This window comes from Balaenoptera ricei, chromosome 3 (genome assembly GCF_028023285.1).
Source record: "Balaenoptera ricei isolate mBalRic1 chromosome 3, mBalRic1.hap2, whole genome shotgun sequence".
Taxonomy (NCBI): Eukaryota; Metazoa; Chordata; class Mammalia; order Artiodactyla; family Balaenopteridae; genus Balaenoptera; species Balaenoptera ricei.
Window position 1 is genome coordinate 118,319,316 of NC_082641.1, and position 21,839 is coordinate 118,341,154.

At 48.1% G+C, this 21,839-nt stretch overlaps 3 protein-coding genes across 3 annotated transcripts; 1 reads left to right on the forward strand and 2 right to left on the reverse strand.

Moving 5' to 3' along the window:
* Nucleotides 1-190: 190 nt before the first annotated feature.
* Nucleotides 191-5,808, forward strand: WDR55 (WD repeat domain 55). The gene is made up of 7 exons (XM_059917280.1): nt 191-473; nt 3,987-4,087; nt 4,181-4,268; nt 4,372-4,551; nt 4,646-4,745; nt 4,835-5,004; nt 5,086-5,808. Exons 1-7 carry the CDS (start codon nt 283-285, stop codon nt 5,405-5,407), a joined length of 1,152 nt encoding a protein of 383 aa, XP_059773263.1. The 5' UTR covers nt 191-282; the 3' UTR covers nt 5,408-5,808.
* On the reverse strand, nt 5,628-8,538 carry DND1 (DND microRNA-mediated repression inhibitor 1). Its single transcript, XM_059917281.1, is given in 5 exon segments — nt 5,628-6,170; nt 6,173-6,562; nt 7,237-7,698; nt 8,084-8,201; nt 8,304-8,538. Coding segments are annotated over 5 exon segments (1,062 nt in total). The 5' UTR covers nt 8,328-8,538; the 3' UTR covers nt 5,628-6,102.
* Nucleotides 8,539-8,741: 203 nt separating this feature from the next.
* On the reverse strand, nt 8,742-21,818 carry HARS1 (histidyl-tRNA synthetase 1). The gene is made up of 13 exons (XM_059917279.1): nt 21,651-21,818; nt 21,282-21,371; nt 16,230-16,349; nt 13,939-14,034; nt 13,173-13,298; nt 12,435-12,542; nt 12,185-12,283; nt 11,862-11,955; nt 11,517-11,644; nt 11,182-11,424; nt 9,818-9,934; nt 9,472-9,618; nt 8,742-9,125 (listed from the first exon to the last, which is right to left on the reverse strand). Exons 1-13 carry the CDS (start codon nt 21,738-21,740, stop codon nt 9,054-9,056), a joined length of 1,530 nt encoding a protein of 509 aa, XP_059773262.1. The 5' UTR covers nt 21,741-21,818; the 3' UTR covers nt 8,742-9,053.
* Between the last annotated feature and the right edge of the window lie 21 nt (nt 21,819-21,839).

Below are 21,839 nucleotides of genomic sequence, written 5' to 3' on the forward strand. Positions count from 1 at the left end.
TAAAGTCACCAAGAAGGGGACTGATGGTTGCGCCGTCTATCTGACACAGGAACCTCCTCCGCTGCAACACTGGGAAGTAGCGGGATTAGGAGGCCGGGCTCCTCGGGTCGGTCCCTCCCACCAGCTGAGTCAGGCCCCGCCTTCTCCGGGTTTCGGAGAACGCCTTGACGCCACTTCCTGCCTGGCCCCCTACCCCGGAAGCGGTGCCCTGGGCCACTCCCGACGAGTGACTGGTGCTTCGGTTCACCTACTAATTGCTGCGCGGCTCGGATCCTCTGCTTCATGGACCGCACGTGTGAGGAGAGGCCCGCGGAGGATGAGAGAGACGAGGAGGACCCCGACTCCACGGAAGCCCCAGCCCGGATCCGGGACACTCCGGAAGATATCGTGCTGGAGGCTCCGGCCAGTGGACTGGCGTTCCATCCGGCCCGCGATATCCTGGCGGCTGGGGACGTGGACGGGGACGTGTTCGTGTAAGTGCGGGGCAGAGATGGGGGCGTGGTGAGCGTGGTGGGTGTGGGGCTGCTCGGTCTGGAAGCTCCGCAGCGATGGAGCTGGGATGAGGAGAGAAAGTTACAGGGAGACTAAGTTTACAAGCCTCAGTCTTGTCCAATTCGTTTAATAACGTTAATTCGTCTTTAAGCAAGTTACCACACAAATCTATTGAAAGAACTGAGAGACAAAGTGGCTGGAAAGTCGTGACGGAGCCCGGACATGCTGCAGGCGTTGAGGACACTGTTATTTCCCACCGAAATATTGTATTGATCCTGAAACAGGACCAACGGGGCCCCCTGCTTTCGCTTCTTGCCCACTTTAATTGATCTTTCAAAAACACAAATCCAACCACCTCATTTCCTTGATTAAAACCCTTCAATAGTTTACCTTTGCTTTTAGAATTAAGTTGAAATTCCTTATTCCGGCTTTCAGGGCCTTGACCATCTGGCCCTTGCTCACTTTTATTTTTTGTTTTCTGTGCTTATTCATCGTTACCTTTTTAATGTACCTTGAAGCCTCAGCTCCTTTGCACATGTTATTCCTTCTTCCTGGAATTTCCCTCACTTGCACCTATTGTCCCAGAGTTCCCAGCATCTCTTCACTCTTCAAACATGTCTCAGACTAAATTAGATTACCTGTTAGATGCTGCCTTGGCACCAGATACCTTTTCCTCATAAACTAAATAATGGTGTGTAATCATACATCCGTTTGCATAATTATTTGAACACTGTCTCCTCCACTAAAAAAATGTTTTTTAAACTTTTTTGACCTCGCCCCACAGTAAAAATAGCTTTTATATTATGTGTGATGCACTCTAATATTTTCTGATTTATTTTATTCTGTCGTTATTGCGAGCACACACAGAAAATGCTGATTGCAGCTCAGTAATGGGTCATGACTAGCGTTTGAAAAACAACGTTCTGGAGTGTAATCTGTAGTCTCTTTAGTTCTCCATTTTATCTCCTGCTTCTAGCCCAGGGTTAGTGCTCAATACACGTTTGATTTTGAATAAAAGATGTAGGCTGGAAGCAGTGAAAAGCCATTGAAGGCCTTAACCAGGAGAGTTGTGCTATCAGATTTACTTAATGAATTTAAACCCCAAATCCCTCATTAGCTGCAATGGCCTTGGGCAAGTTAATTTCTGATTTTCATCTTTGAAAATGGGAACAGTAGAGAATTCTCTGGTGGTCCCATGGTTAGGACTCCGTGCTTTCACTGCCAGGGCCCCAGGAACTAAGATCCCGCAAGCCCTGTGGCTCCGAGGAAGGAGGGAGGGATGGAGGGAAAAAAGGAAGGAAGGGAGGGAGGGAGGGAGAAAGGGAGAGAGAGAAAAAAAAGAGAAAGAGAGGGAGAGGGGGCTTCCTGGTGGTGCAGTGGTTAAGAATCCGCCTGCCAATGCAGGAGACACGGGTTCGAGCCCTGGCCCAGGAAGATCCCACATGCCACTGAGCAACTAAGCCCATGCGCCACAACTACTGAGCCTGAGCTCTAGAGCTGGAGTAACTAAGCCCATGCGCCACAACTACTGAGCCTGCGCTCTAGAGCCGGAGCAGCTAAGCCCGTGCGCCACAACTACTGAAGCCCACGTGCCTAGAGCCCGTGCTCCCCAACAATAGAAGGCACCGCAATGAGAAGCCCGCACACCGCACCGAAGAATAGCCCCTGCTTGCCGCAGCTAGAGAAAGCCGCGCACAGCAACAAAGACCCAACACAGCCAAAGATAAATAAAATAAATAAGTTTATATAAAAAAAAAAGGGAGGGAGGGAGAGAGAGAGAGAGAAAGGCAGGCAGGCAGGCAGGGAAGGCAAGGCGGGAAGGAAGGACGAAAGAAAATGGGAACAATAATACATACCTTGCAGAGAGGTTTACTACTTTTATCCATGTTTACAGTGCCAGATACTTGGGAGTCACCCTGGACTTTTCTTCACACACCCCCCTGGCTTCTGTTTGTCTCCTCTTCTCTACCCTCAGCCACTGCCTTCTGGAGGCCTCAAACTTCTCCCATGACCATTCCAGAGAGGTTCCTTTTTTCCCAAAGGATTCAATTCAGACTTCTGCTTGGCCTACATGGTTGTCTCAAAACTAGTCCAGCCCATCTTTCCAGATTCAGCTATACTCTGTCTGCCCACTTGAACTCTCCTCATTCCTCGTGTCTGCCCTGGGAGAGACATCAGCATCTGCCTCCAATATCTGCCCTTTGTTCTCTGCCAGGTGACCTACTTATTCTTCATGATCCAACTCACATGTCATCACCTTAGTTAGCTTTCCAGGGCTCTCTTCCCTTCCAAAGTATTCATTCAATCTGTGTTTATTAAGCAGCTTTTTCATGCTAGGCACTGGGACAGAGCAAACAATAAGTAGACCCAGTTCTGCCTGCCTGGAACTCACTAGCAAGCAAGCACTTATTCATTCAACGCTTTTTGAAGATCTGCTGAGGCAGGCACTAGGGATAATCTCTGACAGGTACTTGCCTCAAAGCTGAGCTTACAGGCTGGTGCCTCTCTGCTCTACCTCCCTTTTCATCCTTCCGCCCCACGTGTTCACGGTGTGCCGTAATTTTTTTTTTTTTTTTTTTGGGCTGCGTTGGGTCTTCGTTGCTGCACGCGGGCTTTTCTCTGGTTGCGGCGAGCAGGGGCTAGTCTTCGTTGTGGTGCGCAGGCTTCTCATTGCGGTGGCTTTTCTTGTTGGGAGCATGGGCTCTAGGCGCGTGGGCTTCAGTAGTTGTGGCACACAGGCTCAGTAGTTGTGGCTCGCAGGCTCAAGAGCACAGGCTCAGTAGCTGTGGCGCACGGGCTTAGTTGTTCTGCAGCATGTGGGATCTTCCCAGACCAGGGCTCGAACCCATGTCTCCTGCATTGGCAGGCGGATTCTTAACCACTGTGCCACCAGGGAAGCCCAATGTGCCGTAATTAACTGTGGCTTTCTTTAGCTGCTGTAGACCTGGAGTGTAATATCCCTGTCTTACTAATCTTTACATTTCCAACTTCTGGGCTGTTCTGTCATTTTTGGACCTCCAGAGTGATACAGACCTAATCTTTCCCCAGGTTAGGGCTTTCAAAGATGATGAAGAGGGGTGGGGTGAGGTCACAAAAATGTACATTGAATGAAAAAAGGACCTCACATTTGAAGCTCATTGAAGATGGGAAAATGGGGGACTTCCCTCGTGGTCCAGTGGGTAAGACTCCACGGTCCCAATGCAGGGGGCCCAGGTTCAATCCCTAGTCGGGGAACTAGATTCCGCATGCATGCTGCAACGAAGATCCTGCGTGCTGCAACTAAGACCCGGCACAGCCAAAATAAATAAATAAATATTAAAGAAAATAATAATATAAATACCTATTCATTTAAAAAAAAAGAAAATGGGATGGTAAGCTCCTTGGGCTTGGAGGTGTGCAAGCAGGAACTCCTAGGTAGGTGGAAGTTTGGCTAGTTGGTCTCTGTACTCCCAGGTGAGGTCTAGAATCATTCACTCTTCTTCCATTCTCCCCAGCTTTTCCTACTCCTGCCAAGAGGGAGAAACCAAGGAGCACTGGTCCTCAGGTCACCACCTCAAGTCCTGCCGAGCCATTGTCTTCTCTGAAGATGGGCAGAGTGAGTATTAGGAAAGGCAGCCACCAGTGTGGTGGTGGGAAGGGAGCAATGAACAACACCATGACCTGGGCATTTCCCCCTCCCTCCCCACAGAACTTGTTACTGTCTCCAAGGACAAAGCCATCCATTTTCTAGATGTGGAGCTGGGACGACTGGAAAGACGCATTTCCAAGGCTCACGGGTAAGGGGAAGCCAACTGTGTGTTGAGATAAAGGGTAAAGATTGATTGGTACATCCCTACTGGGACAAAGGTGCTCAAAGAAGTTCTGTATCTGTGTCTCTAGTGTCCCCATCAACAGCCTGCTGCTGGTGGATGAGAATGTTCTGGCCACTGGGGATGACACAGGTGGCATCCGCCTCTGGGACCAGCGGAAGGAGGGTCCCTTAATGGATATGCGGCAGCATGAGGAGTACATTGCTGACATGGCTCTGGACCCAGCCAAGAAGCTGCTGCTGACAGCCAGGTACAGCCTCAAAGCTGCATCCCCTCCCTTCCGTGTTAAATGTTTCCCTCGGTGGGTACCTCCAGCCAAGCCTGCTGCTTTGCTCTCTCTACAGCGGAGATGGCTGCCTTGGTGTCTTCAACATCAGACGACGCCGGTTCGAGTTGCTCTCCGAGCCTCAGTCTGGAGACCTGACCTCTGTTACACTTATGAAAGTACAGCTGGGTGCGGCGGGATGGGGGTGTGCGATAGGGACTTGGTTTGATGTGGCTCCACAAACATGGTTTGCCCTGTTTCCCTGCAGTGTGGGAAGAAGGTGGCCTGTGGCTCCAGTGAAGGTACCATCTACCTCTTCAACTGGGATGGCTTTGGGGCCACAAGTGACCGCTTTGCCCTGAGAGCGGAGTCCATTGACTGCATGGTTCCAGTCACTGAGAGTCTGCTGTGTACCGGCTCCACTGATGGAGTCATCAGGTGAGAGGAGGCGGATGGCCCTCCAGTCACAGGAAGGGCAGACCTAACCGGCCCATACCGAACGCTTTTCTTTCTGTCCAGGGCTGTCAACATCCTGCCAAACCGAGTGGTGGGCAGTGTGGGCCAGCATGCCGGGGAACCTGTGGAGAAGCTAGCCCTCTCCCACTGCGGCCGCTTCCTGGCCAGCAGTGGCCATGACCAGCGCCTCAAGTTTTGGGACATGGCCCAGCTGCGGGCTTTGGTGGTGGATGACTACCGCCGGCGCAAGAAAAAGGGAGGGCCACTACGGGCGCTGAGCAGCAAGGCCTGGAGCACCGATGACTTCTTTGCAGGACTGAGGGAGGAGGGAGAGGACGCCACAGCTCAGGAGGAAGAGGAGGAAAGTGAGGATGACAGTGACTGAGGGAATGAGCTGAATCTCAGGATGGGTTCTCAGTGGACAAGAGTCTTGCTTTCTGGGCTGGATCCCTAGAGAGGCTGGGAACTTAAAGTATCCTATTGTGCACAAGAAGATGCTCAGGATCGGCACACTGATGTGGGGAAGTACTTGCCCTGTCGCAGCTGCTCACTCCACCAGTGTAAGACAAGCCCACAGCTGGAGCAAGACGGCACGGACACAGGTGTATACCAACCAGGGGTTTAATATAAATACAACCAGCATAGAAAAACTCAAAACTACACATACACCAAAACCAGAATGCCAAGTGGTGGGGGCAAAGGCAGATTTCTGACCCTTTGGCTCAGCCAGCCCCCAAATAAAAACACCAACAAAGACAAATCAAGAAAAGCAAAGATTCATGCTAAGCTGTGGGAGGAGAGAGGGGTGTGTGTGCGAGTGTGTGTCAGAGAACAACCCTGGGGTCAGGTTAAACCCCAGGCTGGGAGGGGGAAGGGAAGCTCCCTCACCACAACTTAGCCAAACTTGAGCTGCCAGGAGGTGCTGTGGGCCCTGCCCCAGCTGGGAGGCCGTGTCAGGCCTAGGGCAGTGCCCATGCTCCTCCCCTTCTTGGGATCAGATAGCAGCTGCCCAGGCCTGCTGGGCCAGGGACTGACACAGGCTCCGCCTACTCATTCAGGCTGCCTGGGGAGAGGATTAGGTCACTGCTGAACCATGGTACCTCCTGCCTCAGCCCCAGCAGACCGCAGGAGGCTGGCCCCAGACTCAGTGCCTCCAGCAGCCGTGCAGACACAGCATCCTTGGCCACCTCATGCCCATCCTGCCCACTGGGGGCCAGCACAACCCAGATGAGGCCACTGAAGGGCACTGGATGCCCAGGGATCACCACCTGGTACCAGAATCGGTGCCAGCCAGCAGAGCCTGTGCCCAAACACTTGGTGAGGAACAATGGGCTGCCCAACTTCATCCGTTGGCACAGCAGCTGCAGGGCAGCCCGAGCCCCTTGGAACTCCAGCCCCTTGTCCCTGGCCAGGGCTACTTGGCTGCCCTCTGGCTGTAGGCACTGTAGAGAGGGATCCGTGAGCTGCTGGCGGAGTCGCTGCTTCAGGTCTGGCTTAAGCCACTCCACAGCCACCTGTTCTCCACAGAGGCGTGACTGCCCTGCAGGAAAAAGGCAGAGACAGGGCGGGGTCTAAGCCCTGGGCCCAAGCCCCCAGACCGGAGTCCTCTGGAGTCACACAAGCCTGTTTAATTTGTAGCCTCCCCATTTCCTGGTGTGACCCCAGGCAAGTTAAATAACTTCTCTAGGCTTCTTTGTGTTTACTTACAAAGGGAGTGCAATAACTGCTACCTTCTAAGTTTCCTTGGAGTACTGGTTGATTGCAGGCTTTGTCTACCTCATAACCATCAGAATAGCTAATCTTTACCATGAATACTTGCCAAGAACTACAGAATGTGCTAAATGCTGCTTAATTCTCAGTTTCAGGAAGCAGGTTCTACAATGGATAAAAGGCTCATTTGGATTGCCTTGGGCAAGTCAATTTTTCTTAAAACAGTCTATCTAAAGAGGGACAACGTTCTATGTTTCACTGCAATGTGGAGTTTTAAGTCAGGAGATAGTGCATGTGAAGTGTGAAGTTTAGGTGAGTGGTAGCTGGTAGAACCGGTGGAAATTTAAAAACGTGAGGTCAGTCTGTTTCAAACTCAAGTGTGTTTGACCCTAAGGTCTCGCGACTTTAACCCGCTATGCTGATCTACGCTGACGTGTTGAGGTAAAGTGCCGGGCAGAACGCGTTTAGCCCCAACCAGCGGCCCCTCGCAGTCTCCACCCCTACCTTCCACCAGGGCCTTTTTGGCCATGGCTGCGGCGCGGTGCGAGCTGAACTTGAGCAATGCGATCTGCGCGGGCGCCGGCCCGGGGCTGGGCAGCAGCAGCGCCTCCTGCAGGCCGGGACCCAGCGGCTGCAGCGCGAGCAGCAGCGCGCGGCGGCTCAGGCCCGGCGGCAACCCGTCCACACTCAGCTCGCACTTCTCGGTGCTGCGGCACACGAGCAGCGGGCAGGACGGCCGCAGCGGGTGGTTGTGCAGCGTGGCGATGGCGGCCTGGGCGCCGCGTCGCGAGCTGTAGCGGGCGTAAGCGAAGCCGCGGTTCAGGCCGCTGAAGGTCATCATCAGGCGGAACTCGTAGAGGCGGCCCACGCGCTGGAACAGTGGGATCAGCTGGTGCTCGTACACGTCCTGGGGCAGCCGCCCGATAAACACTTCTGACCCGGCCGGCGGCGGGCTGCCCACCCATCCTGGGGGAAGGCGGGGGGAGGGGCACCGTCATCCACCCGGATGGTTCCGGGGTCGAGGTTCAGGGACCGAGCGCAGGAGGGAGTATGTGTGCACACGTCTGTGAAATGGTTACAACACCCGTACGCCCCGGGTCGTTGGCATAACTGGGTGACTGAGCTACCAACGGGGCTGGCACCTTAAGACTGGCTCCCTTCCTCGAGGGGGCGGGTGGGTGGGAAGCCACAGACAATGAGTTTTATCAGCCGGGGGGGCGGGTAACGGGGTAGTTAAAAGTTTCTGACTGTGGCGCCTCGGCGTAGGCCCCTCCCTCCCCCGAACGCGGCGGCTCGGGGCCGTCGAGGCTGCCCTAGCCCTCCCGTAGGCGTAGGGCTGGGACTACCGTACCTGGGGGTGGCCCGCCATACTTCCTCTGCCCGTTCACCTGCACCAGGCGGATGCCCGTCTCCCTGACCCACGCCTCCAGCGCCGCCTTGTTCTCTGGATTCACCCTCTCACACCACAGCTGAGGGGAAAAGGGCAGGTTGGAATGCCGTATCGCTGCGTCCACCCCCACCTCGCCTGTGATGTCCAGGGCTCACCGACCCCCTGGTAGGCAAACACTTACCTCACACTCCCGCTTGGACTGCATTGCTCTCCCACTGGCTCGCTCATACCCCCTTTATAACCTCCTCCCTATCTGCCCATCTGGAAGCTTCCCTACTCCTCCACCCCCCAAGCTCTCATTGGCTCTGAGCACGACCCCGCCCACCAAGGGGGTGGGGGTATCCGCCGCACGTGCGCCGCGGGAACCTCAGACCCTCAGGTGAAAGCTAGAGACCCTAGTGGGTGGGTCTGCGGGCAGCCCCACCTCCTAAAAAACGGCTCGCAAACCGGCAGGACTGAGGCTGGAAGCGAGAACGTCGGCGGCGCCCTTCCCCTGCGGAATAGCCCGTGGGAGCTACTGTAAGTGTCTCTCCCCATTTTCCACCGCTGAAGTGGTCGCAGTGGGAGGCCCAGGCTCTGACAGGGAAGGCAGGGCTAGGCAGTAGTGACACAGGCAGGCTCCAGTGGTTGAGGCATTTTATTGGACCTTCCGCGGCGGCTGGTTGTGGGAAGCGTTCCCTCCACCTGGTTGTAGGGCCCTGCCGAGGAGACCATCTTGGGCCAGTTCCCCGTGGCCCACCCATTTTTGGGTGGCCATTTTTGCCTGTGATTACCAATAAAATAATCATAATAAAAATAAAAAAGTCTCTGTTCTGACCACTCGTCAGGTCTTCCTGTTGGGAAGGAAACGTGCAAAGCTGTTGAAGTACGTATGCAGAGTTTTGTCTTAGCCTTAAATAGTGCCAGTCCCACTTTCCTCTGATAGTTCAACTCAGCAGATGCAAAGGGGCTGGCTTGTTCTCCTTTTGATTTCCTCCACAAGGTCTTCTCTTCGGACGTCCACCTGGCCAGGATGGAGGAACAAGGTGGTATGAGCATCTTGTGTTCCACTGCTCTCTGAGCACCCATGCCTTCCTCTAGTCATCATGCCTGGCTCAGCTGGGCGCAGGAACCCAATCAAACACCTCAGGGGAGAGACAGCGCTTCTTGGGGGAGGTGGAGAGACACAGGGTATGTGTGGGGATGGAGATTTTACCCTGCCATGACCACAGTAACATGTTACCCCCTTAAGTCCTTTAGGAGTGGGCGTTAATATGAATGCCAGGCTTTTGCTTAGGTCTTGGATGGGCCTTGGCCTGCCGAAATGGCACACATTCCCCATCCCTCAGCCCTCCTGTCCACCTACTTACCTCTTCCCTGCTGGCCACCGAGCGGAGCTTGATGACCCCGTCCTTGAGCTCTTGCTCACCAACGATGGCCACCAGTGGGATGCCTGCCTCCTCACAGTACTGCAGCTGGTTCAGTAACTTGGGGTTCTTCTTGTAGAGCAGCTCTGCCTGCAGGGGACCAGGGAAAGAGATGAAGGCTGTCTTCTGCAGTCCTCCGGGACAACCTCCTTGGGGCCCAAGTTGGCACCTTGCTCTGACCTTCACCCCAAGAAGTCACAGTAATGGCAGGCCACTATGGATAAGCTTTTATTTCGTTTGTGTCCAGCACTCCCAAATTTGCTGCCACCCTGGGGCTTGCCTCCTCTACCTTGATACCAGCATCCCATAACTCTGAGATGAGCTTCAGTCTCTCCTCCAGCAGCTTCTTCTGTGCAGATGCCACAAGCACCTGTGTTTCTGTGGTCCGTACCTTCTCCTCCAAGGCCTAGGGAAGAAGCAGTTAAGAAAGAACTGGGCTACCCTTTACAACACCTTAAAAGAGCAAACAAAGCAGGCTCTTGTCAGGATTCTGAGACCAGGCCCAACTCCACCAGGGCAGGCTAGTCTTCTCATCTATCAACTGGGCAAAAAGTAGCTCTTAGAAGAATAAGAAATGAACTGACTGGCTTGTACTTATGACTTGCCAGAATTAATAATGGAGGGCAAAGGTAGCTTATGTACAGTAACTTCAAGCTTATCTCCATCTAGAACCTTATGCATCATAAGTGATATTCTGAGCTCACCCAGGCAATCCAATCACCCCTGGCAGTCCTAGTTCCCACAGTCAGGAGACTGTGTCTCTTATACGTCAGCCATAGGGCACAACTTGGGGGGTGTGTGGATGGAGGGGAGAAAGAATGCTGCTGCTGTCTCTTTTTCTGGAAAACTATTCCCATTGTTCTTACAACATAAGATGCCTACTGGAACAGTGACCTCAGTTGGAAAACACCAGTGGGTTCCACTCTAGAGAAAAGGGTGGGAGCAGTGGGAAGGTTACTGCCAGAGCATTACCCGAGGGATGAAAGGCAACCAGCCACTTAAGAGCAGTAGCAACAAAGGTGGGCTTGAGGCCAAGAAGGGCTTTCTTCATGTTACTCTAGGTGCTAGAGAGTCAGGATAGCCATCTGAGGGATCCCACAGCCTCAGATACACGCTTCCCACTTAGAGACAATATCGCAGAGTGGTTGGGAGCAAGACTTTGGAGTTGGACTGCCTGCATCCAAATTCTGACTCTGCCACTTAAACCTTGGGCAAATTATTTGATCTATAATCTTCAGTTCCCTTGCCTAAGAAATGTAAATAATAAAAGTAGCTACCCTCAGAGGGCTGTTTAAGAGTTTGATTAGACAATGCGTGAAAAGCAGTAAGCACAGTGCCTAGCACAGAGTAGTAAAGTAGTAAGTGTTCTGTATTATGAGGAAGAGTCAGGTCTTTGGATATACTGGCCTAGATTCCTGACAGCTCTGAAGGAAGTAGGGAGCAAAGGATTTTGTGAAGAAAGAATGATCAAAGATCCATCAAGCTGGCCTATAATGGGGTGGGAGTCTGAAGGACAGCAACAGTCTTCTCTCCATTTCTTTGCAAAGATGCAACTTGCCCAATGCAGTACTACTTGCCCCCTTAGAGATCAAAGAAGATAGCTCAGGTGCCACCATCTGCCCAGAATGTCTTCCACCCAGCCCGAAGACCTACCTCCAGCCTCTGCTCCACAGTGGAGAAGATCCGCTCTACCCCAATGCTGAGCCCCACGCATGGCACCTTGCGCCCTTTGGGATCAAACATGCCCACCAGCCCATCATAGCGCCCTCCAGCCGCCACACTGCCCACACCCAGGGGCTCTTCCCCTGCCTGGGCCGGGGGCTGTAGCAGCACTGCCTCATAGATCACCCCGGTATAGTAGTCCAGCCCTCGAGCAAGGCTCAGGTCGAAGGAGATCTGGAGGGATAAGAACATGGTCAGTAGCAGATGAGGATCAAAGGCCTCCAGCCCCGGAGCTCAGCTAAGGCTCCCATCCCAACCTGACTCACCTTGTCAGCAATGCCAAACAAGGTCAGATACTCAAATAGCAGCTTCAGGTCTCCCAGGCCCTCCAAGGCCTGCTTGTTTTGGGACAATTTAGGATCCTGGAGCAGCTGTTCCACCAGGGATACCCCACCTGGGGAGACAGATTTGTGAGCCAGACTGACAAGAAGAAAAAGATAAGGGCTTTACCTTTTCCTCTGGATTACACATGTATGCATGTGCGCACACACACACATGCATTCCCTTTCCCTCTCTCTCCAGTGCACACACACACACACACACACGGAGGAGTCTGGCTTTAGCGTGAGGGCAGTGGGATGGCTGCCGGGGAGGCAGGGTTTGTTTCTCACCATGCTGCTGGACGTAGTCCCCAACGCGGTCAGCCACCTCAGGTGCCAGGCCCTTCTCTCCCACCATCTCACTCTTTACTTCCTCCCAGGACACCTGAGCAGACAGATACCAGTCAGGGAACCCTGGTCAGCTTCCCCAGTGCAGAGCAAGTGTGAGCCCTTCTCACGGGGTGGTCTTGAGCAGAAGCTGCCCGTCAACCTATATCCTGGGGCTAATCTTCCTCTGTGGGCATAGAGGCAGGGCCCTCTCTCTCCTAATCTTTTCCATTTCTCAGGGTAGGGTGTGATCTGGGAAAAGAAGAGTCAGGGGTTTGGGTCATTACCTTGTCCAGCTTGTCCACTGAGGAGCAGATGGTGCGGAACTTGCTGTCAGGAACACCACAAACGGCAAACGTCCCATCTAGGATGCGCCGATCATTCACCTGCAGCGACCCAAGGCATAGTGAGAAGAGAATCTCTTTACAGGACCCTCGATAGCCTTGGACACTTAGGCTACTGGTTCCTCTGCACCAGGACCTTCTCCTGTGAGAGGCCAGGCCCAGCTTTGCCCTCCCAGCCCCATTCAGCTCTGACCTTGACCAGGAAGTCGCCTATCTGGAGTGAACTCAGGATCTCACACATTATCTTCAGGCACTCGGCATCAGGAATCATGGGGTCAAATTGCCCAGCAATGTCAAAATCCTGTAGGGAGAGGGTTAGCTAGAGATCCTCAGGGGTTTAACCTTGAGGGAGGACTCCTGGGAGCTCTGCTCTCTATGAAGGAGGCCTCTTTGCACTCATGCGCAGACCACATTCTTCATTCTCCGTCTGACTGTCAGCCCAGAGCAAAACCCCAGTATTCCTGGGTCTCTTACCAGTCCTGGTTTTCTTCCCATCCACAGGGCTATTCCTTCATTATCTCACTCATCTATTTTTCCTTATTTCCTTCCACTGTTGTGGGAGCAATTATACGGCCTTAGTCCTTTATTCATTCAGAATCTGTGCCACCAGTCTGGGCGACAGTACCTCAAATCCAGTTTCCTCATCCTTTGCTGTGATCCTATCACTGTGGTTTAATATAAAAAGCACTGGACCCAGAGTTCTAGTCCTAACTTTGCCTTTCTTATCCCTATGATCTCTTCATCTTGCTGAGCCTCAAGTTTCCTCAGATAAAATGAGGAGAGTAATCCCTGTCCTGTATATGAAAATACTAAAGAAATCTTAGGGTTAGCATTATCTGGGGCATCTAGATTTTTCAGGACACCAAAAGTACTCAATAGATTCTACTGGCTCAAGGGAGGGCCTCCTTACCCATCCTGCCCCCATACTCACACACTGGTAGAATTCCCGATATCGGCCTCGGGTCATGGCTGGGTTATCCCGCCGATATACTTTTGCTATGTGGTAGCGTTTAATGTTGGTCAGTTTATTCATTGCCAAATATCGAGCAAAAGGAACCTGATGACAAAGAGTTAAGGGGAAAGCCCCACTTTTCACAGTCTGGAAGTTGATTATCATCATCAACAGAAGCTGGGGTCTAACCGCACCCTGTGTGGGTAAAACCACCATCTGTAAGATTAACAGCATTTCTGAACATCAGCAAGAATCAACTTTGTTACCATACTGGGCAGCTGAAGTCTCATAAAATATTAAGGCTCTTTTCTTTTTGGGCTATGCTGAGCACAGCAGGGGGGTGGGCAGATTGGCCAGGGAGCAGAAAAAGGGCCCCAAGTAGGGATCTCTAAACAGATGATTCTCTGACATAGCTTGGAGATAAAGGAAAAGTGCTGTTGGTCAATTAGGGAGAACTCTGTCCACCAGCCAGGGCAAGGGAGACGTATTCTGAATCCAGGGGATTGTTGGCAGAGTCAGAACTGGACCCTGACATAAAGATGAGGTCTCACTCAGGATTCAGAAGCCTTCGAAGGCTAGCTATGCTCTGTTTAGCCAAAGCCTAGCTCCTGGTTTAGAGAAATAACTTCCCTGACTGCAAGATGCATTATATTTGATCCCACCTATGTCTAGCTGCCCCCAAACCTGAGGCTAGAAAAAGCCCCAGCCCAGAAAAGGCCAATACATCCAAAGTTTAAAAAGATACAGTGAGGTCATAGCGAAGAGACAGCAGCTCCCCACCTTGGTCCTTCAGGTCATAGATAAGCTTAGAGTCTTCCCCATACTTTCCAGTCAGTGTTTCCTGGAGAAAACATAAAGAAATGTGATCATAATGATAAATATAACAATTTGAAAGGAAGTTTTAAAAACAAAAATCCACCATTCTAACTATGACTGATTTCAACTTATCTACATTTCCTCTGTTCTCTCTCCCAATGTTTCCTTATTTGATGTAGTTATAATCAAGGAAATACCAATTTGGTTTTCTGCTTATCACATTTCCATTTTGTGACAGCTGAAGTATTATTTTTAAAAGCTGCATTGGGAGTTCCCTGGTGGTCCAGGGGTTAGGACTGCGCGCTCACTGCCGAGGGCCTGGGTTCAATCCCCAGTTGGGGAACTACGATCCCGTAAACTGTGCGGCATGGCCAAAAAAAAAAAAAAAAGCTGCATAATATTCTAGTGAGAAGAAGCTATTTCCTTCCTTCCTAGTGTTAACACTGATAGATGTTTAGGTTATTCCAATTGAAAAAAAAATTCCATAGCATTTCAATAAATATATTTGGGTACACAGTTTTTTCTTTTGAATATTTTTTTGGAGGATAAATGCCTAGGAGTGGGTCATTAGATCAACAAAGATAAATGTTTTTATGACGGCCTAAGATTTAAACACTGTCAAAAGCCAAAACTGAGAGAGTCCTTGCCCTGTGATATCTTCAACAAGATAATATATTTCACTATCAGACTGGCAAAGTTCAAAAAACCTGAAAATTCCCAGTGTGTAGAAAATAGAAACACTCATACAATGGTTGGTGTTATGGCCAGAGAATACAGTGGTTGGTATTATGGCCTGAATCATGTCCCCTCGAAATTCATATATTGAAGCCCTATTCCCTGCACCCACCCAGCCCCCGTAACCTCAGATTGTGACTCTATTTGGAGACAGGTCTTTAAAGAAGTAATTAAGGTAAAATGAGGTCACTAGGATGAGTCTTAATCCAATATAACTCATGTCCTTATAAAAAGAGGAAATTTGGACACAGAGGAGGGAAGATGATGTGAAGACATAGGGAAAAGACACCATCTAAAAGCCAGTGAGAGAGGCCTTAAGCAGATCCTTCCCTCATGACCCTCAGAAGAAACCAACCCTGCTGACAGCTTATCTTGGACTTCTAGCCTCCAGACAATAAATTTCTGTTCCTTAAGCCACCCAGTCTATGGTATTTTGTTATGGGAACACTAGCAAACTAATATAGTTGGTAGAAATAGGAATGAGTACAACCATTTGACCCAGAAATTCTACTTCTGTGAATTTACCCTGCAGATAAATGCCCACTAGTACCAGACATTGTTCTAAGCCCTGTGTATACATCAGTGAACAAAGGCAGTCCATGCCCTCATGGATCTTCTATAGTAATGAAAAGAGACAGGCAGTACATTAATGCAAGGAAACAAATTAACATAACTTTTGATAGTGATAGCTGCTTTAACGGAAATAAAATAGGTCAATGTGATAGACAAGGGCTACTTTAGACAAGGCAGTTGGAGAGGAGTATTTGAGGAATGGCATTTTAGTTGAAATCTGAAATTAAAATCTGTCATGTCTAATTTACTCTGGAATTAAAGTCATGCAGAGAGCTAGAGAAAAAGGGAGTTCAGCAAGAGGGAAGAGCAAGAACAAAGGCTCGAAGAAAGAAACATATTTAGTATGTTCCAGGAATAGAAAAAGACCATGGTAGCACAGTGGGCAAGGGGAAGAAGCACATGAGATGATGTGGGAAAGGTAGGCAGTTGCCACATCATGTAGGGCCTTGTAAGCCTGAGTAAAGAGTTTGGATTTTATTATAAATGCATTGGGAGTCACTGGGTTTTAAGCAGGGAGGGATGCAAAGAACCATTTTTTAATAGCAAAGAACTAGAAACAACCTCAGGGTCCATCAATAGGAGACTGATTGCATATTTATCCTTTATATGTTCGATTTACATGTATCTAGGAAACATCTCAAGTACAGGTGCCATGGAATTCAATGTAGACAGGAGCCATAACAACTTCCACTCCTGAGAAGGGCTCTCTTTTGGATGCTGCTGGCCACAACCAAGGTAAATAAAAAGCAGGGCCTCTTTCTCTACGCCAGTCCTGTCCCCCTTCTCATGGAGAAAATGCCAATCTTTGTCTGCAACAAGAGAGAGACCTTTGGTCTTCACTCTCTTGCCATCCTCTTTGTTGTTTGTATACCCATTATTCCACCATGCAATTTCTCCTCATCCACCCCTCACCTTTAGTTCAAATACAGGTGTATCAATTACTTCTGCACCATGGCGCTTGAAACAGCTGATGATTACATCAAACACCTTCTCCCGAACTGCCATCTGCCGGGGACTGTAGTCTCTTGTGCCCTTGGAGTCAAAATCAGCCAGAGAACCAGGGATGGGGTTTAAAAACAAAGAACAGTAAGGTCTAGAAATATAAAAGCATGACTTCAATGATGGCGAATGAAAACCCTGCCCCAAACTTAGGTTTTCCTACAGGTCACTGAGTTGTAAAACAAGTACAAACAATTCCCTATTAATTACCACACCCATTTGCTCTCACCCTTCTAAATTCCAACCCCTTTTTAGCTTGGTTCTGTCTTCTAGAATTCTTGGAACTCTGTTCTCTGAGAAATTTTCCTAAACTCATTTTCTGGGAAACAGAACATTCCCCTGCCTAATAGAAAACATCTACCTGATGACAGGCATATAACCAACTCAAACTGGCTTAATGAATCTAATTCCAAATTTTACAAGTAACATTCTCTCCCAACATACCTTAAAAAAAAAAACCCTAATGAACACTATTTTTTCTTTCTTTTTTTTTTTTTTAATTTATTTAGTTATTTTTGGCTGCATCGGGTCTTCGTTGCTGCACGCGGGCTTTCTCTAGTTGTGGCGAGCGGGGTCTATTCTTCGTTGCGGTGTGCGGGCTTCTCATTGCGGTGGCTTCTCTTGTTGTAGAGCACGGGCTCTAGGTGCGTGGGCTTCAGTAGTTGTAGCACGCGGGCTCAGTAGTTGTGGCTCGTGGGCTCTAGAGCACAGGCTCAGTAGTTGTGGCATTCAGGCTTAGTTGCTCCGAGGCATGTGCGATCTTCCCGGACCAGGGCTCAAACCCGTGTCCCCTGCTTTGGCAGGCGGATTCTTAACCACTGTGCCACCAGGGAAGTCCCCACTATTTTTTTCTTTAATTTTTTTCTGATAGCCCTATGACAAGGGCTAAGTAAATGAATTTGAACGTGTTGAGAAGTTAAATCATTACTTAAGGCCACTCAGCTGTTTCCTGGCAGTCAGTACTAGAACTCTGTTCTTCCAGGTCAGAGCTTCTAGTTTGGGCTTTTAAATGCTACTCACAAGTAGGACCTCTTTAGTCTCAGGACTCCTTTACACTCTTACTATTTACTAAGGACCCCAAAGTGGATTATACCTATCAATATTTATCGTATTATAAATTAAAACTGCAAACATTTAAAAATATTAATTCACTTAACAAAAAGAAAATCCATTACATGTTAACATAAATAACATTTTAGGAAAATGTAACTACTTTCCAAAACAAAAACATTTGGTGACAAGAGTGGCATTGATTTACATTTTTGCAAATCTTTAATGCCTGGGTTAACAGAAGACAGCTGAATTCTCATATATGCTTTTTGCATTCAATTCTGTTGTGATATGTTGTTCTGGTTGAATATATAAAGAAAATCTAGCCTTACAGAGATGCGTAATTGTAAAAGGAGGAATATTTTTAATAAACTTTTCAGCTAATTGTAGATATTCTTTTTTTAATTAATTAATTAATTAATTAATTAATTTTATTTTTGGCTGTGTTGGGTCTTCGTTTCTGTCCGAGGGCTTTCTCTAGTTGTGGCAAGCGGGGGCCACTCTTCATCGTGGTGCGTGGGCCTCTCACTGTCGCGGCCTCTTGTTGTGGAGCACAGGCTCCAGATGCGCAGGCTCAGTAGTTGTGGCGCACGGGCTTAGTTGCTCTGCGGCATGTGGGATCTTCCCAGACCAGGGCTCAAACCCGTGTCCCCTGCATTGGCAGGCGGATTCTTAACCACTGCGCCACCAGGGAAGCCCCAGATATTCTTCTTAAACTACACCAAAATCCAAAGAGGGAGAGCTTCTTAAGGATTGGTTTGCAATGTGGAATCTGAAACTACATCAATGAACTTTTCACACTGTTACATTAAAATCCATTATAAGGTACCCAGAATTCACAGAGACAGAAAGTAGAACGATGGTTACCAGGGACTGGAGGGAGGGTAGAATGGGGTGTTACTGTTTAATGGGTAAAGAATTTCAGTTTGGTATGATGAAAAAGTTCTGGGGGTTGAATAGTGGTTATGGTTGCACAGCAATATGAATGTACTTAATGCCACTGAACTGTACACCTAAAAATGGTTGAAATGGCAAATTTTATGTTATGTATATTTTAGTACGATTTTAGAAATATCTGTTACTCTATCTTGTACTTTGGATATTTTACGCAGGCACAATTTTATAACATCATGCATTGGTCATTTAGAAAATATTTGTTCTTTGATAACAGTTACATAGATCTTCCAAATGTTGATATGCCTCATTATACAATATCAAAAAACCGTATTTGTTCATGTCACCATAGATATCATCAGGAAAGTCTTCAAGTATTGAGAACCTGTCAAGCTCATGGTGGAAAACACAAGTTCTAACTTTGACTTCAACACTTGAATTTTATCACTGGCAACAAATACCGCTGAATGTTTTCCTTGAGGTGACAAGGCTCACTTTGTTCATTTTTGTGAAAATATCTGCCCAATATCCAAATCTTTAACACAATAGTTTATCTTTCAGTTTTTCTTTGAAATAAAAAAGGTTTTCCATGAAAAAAGCAGCTAGTTCAGCCTACAGTTCACACATGGCACAAGCATTTTTCCTAATTTGGAATGCAGCAGAAGTGCTTTATTTGTGCTTTCCATTTCATCATACAGAATATTAAAAAACAGTGTACTCAAGGGTCGATATTCAATAAAATTAATAATTTTTACTGTTTTATCAAGGACATTCTTAAGTGAAACTGAATCTTTTTTTTTACTGTGAGTTCACGAAAGTAAAGAACATAATGGTTATTAGTACAGCTCAGTGCCAACATCTTAATTTGTGCTAAGACACCAGCAGTTCTACACACCAGTGCTTTTGCACCTTCACCGCAAACGAAGTGAAAAAGGCAAATAACATTATGAAAATAATTTTGACCAGGAAGGTTCCTTGAAAAAGTCCTTTCCCCATAATACTGAGTTTTCTGTTAATTATGAATCACATGTCAAGAAATGTATTTCAACAAACTAAGTGGATATTAACTCTCCAGTATATTCTCATTTTCTTTTTTTTTTTGAAACATCTTTATTGGAGTATAATTGCTTTACAGTGTTGTGTTAGTTTCTGCTGTATCTCATTTTCTTTTAACATTAAATTATGGAAATTTTCCAACACACATTATAGAGAATAGTACACTGGACCACCCCACCCTGTGTTTATTACCTACCTTCAACAACTATCAACATCTGCTATCCTTATTTTATCTAAGCCCCAACATTTTTTTTTCCTGCAGTATTTTAAAGTAAATCCCAGATATCATATACTTTCATCATAAATATTTCAGTATGATTGTCTAACATATAAGGATTAAAAAACAAAACACTACAATACCTTTCTTACAACCAATATAATTTAACAGCAACCCTTTACCTAGTGCCCAAACCATGTTTAATTACCCCCAACTGCCACAATAATATCTTTTTATGGTTGACTTGTTTGAATCAGATTCTTAATAAGTTCACAACTTGTACTTGGTTTATATGTCTCATGTCTATTTAATCTGCAACAGTTTCCTTTCCTTTTTTTAAAAAAAATGTCCTTTATTTGTTGAGGAAACTGAGTCATTTTTCTGAAAGAATTTTTCTCGTTCTAGATTTGGTTAACCATTTATTCAATGTGGTCATTTAACATGTTCCTCCATTTCCCATATTTCCAGTAAACTGGTAGTTAGGTAAACTGGTAGTTAAGTCTGAAGACTGATTAGATTCAGGTACAATTCTTCTTGGCAAGAATACTTCATAGGTGGTGCTGTGTACTTCTTATTGCATCACGTCAAGAGGAACATAATGTCTGGTTGTCCTACTTTTAGTGATGCTAAGATTGATCATTGGGTTTAGCTGAGGTCAGCCTGATCTATCATAAATCCCCATTAATCTTTTCACCCAGTAGTTTGAATAACTACTGATGGTCACTGCCTTGGGGTTTTACACCATCTCTTTAACCTTTGAAATGAGTTATATGTAGAAAGGAATAGCTCAGTGATTTTAGGAGCCCGAAGAATTACTCTTAAACGGTGACATCTCAACATAAGGAAGACAGATCATCTCCCCTCTACTTTGGAATTAAATTTCACATACATTCATTGAATACCTATTTAGTCCCAGACTCTCAGGTTAAATAAACCATGTGAATAATGAAAAGTCAGCAATAAATGCAATAACAGAGATACTTATGAAGTGCCAAGGGAACCCAGATGATAGGTAAATAGTTCAGTTTATAGAACTTACAGAAAGTGGCATCTGAACTGAAATCATGGTGGTTGAGCTAGGAATCTCCAACTTCATTCCATTCTACTCTCCTTCTCTATTTGGTTCTAGTCATAAAGGTCTTTTTATAGTTCCTGGAAACTACCAAGGTTCTTTCTCACTTCAGGATTTCCATACCCTACCTGGACTTATCTTCCTCACACTCTTCACCCGGCTGTCTTCCACTCATCTATTAGGTTAGCTAGTCTATCACTTCTTCAGACTTCCCAGTTCTCCCTTATTTTTCTCAGAGCATCCTTTTTACTTCTTTACATCACTTAACACAATTTGTAGTTACATATCCATGTGTGGGATTATTTCTCCTAAGCCTGTTTCCTTCAGTAGAATGTAAGCTCCCTGAGGGCAGGCTATATTGTTCACCATGGTACACTCACTGCTTTGTACAGTGCTAGGCACACAGTAAGCACTCAGTAAATATTTACTGAATGAAAGAAGGAGTAGCAGTAGCAGGTAGACTCCCCTAAGCACCCAGCTGGCCTAGTTTCTGCCATCACTTTGCCATCCCAGAATGACTCAGAGTCCAATCCAGCCTGGCGCCTACAGCCAACTGTTGTTTCCTCTGCAGGATTTCAGATCCTCCTCAATGACCTGATTCAGAGAAGCAGGCATATATGCGTCCTTGTGAGTGGAATTAGGGACCCTCTCAGAGGCTCCCTAAAGGAATATTTACCTTGGGGGTTTTGAGCACAAACTTCTGTTTCCCTTCATCAGGGCCCAGTTGTGCCTTCAGTTTCAGTAGTTTTGCCACCTCCTCCTCGATCTGTGGAGGGAAAGTAGGCGCTGGGCTACCACATCTGCCACCCCCTCCCTCTTCCATCATTCATTCAGTATCCCTCCCTCATCAGGATGTGCGGCATATCTCTCTCCCAAGCCTAGCTTTGCTTCTCTCGGGTCCTACCGCAGCTACCTCCCCACCCAGCCCGTCCTCCTACCTACAAGTCCAGTCCCTTCTTCCACATCCCCATCCTCTGTGCAGACCACTCCCCGCTCTGTTCTCCCAGGCCTTCCTTTGTCCCCTCTCCTGCCTCCTGGGTCGTACCTGCTCGGCGCCGGCCTTCTGCTGCTTAAGGGCCCGCACGCGCTCTCCCTGAAGTCGCACAAGCTCCTCCAGCGTGGCACGATCTGCCATACTGGCTGCCAACTGGAGCTGACTGCTGTCTAGGTAGGTTGTGAGGGCCACCGCTTCAGCTCGGATGACTTCCGGCTATCGAGTGGAGGGCCCGCACGC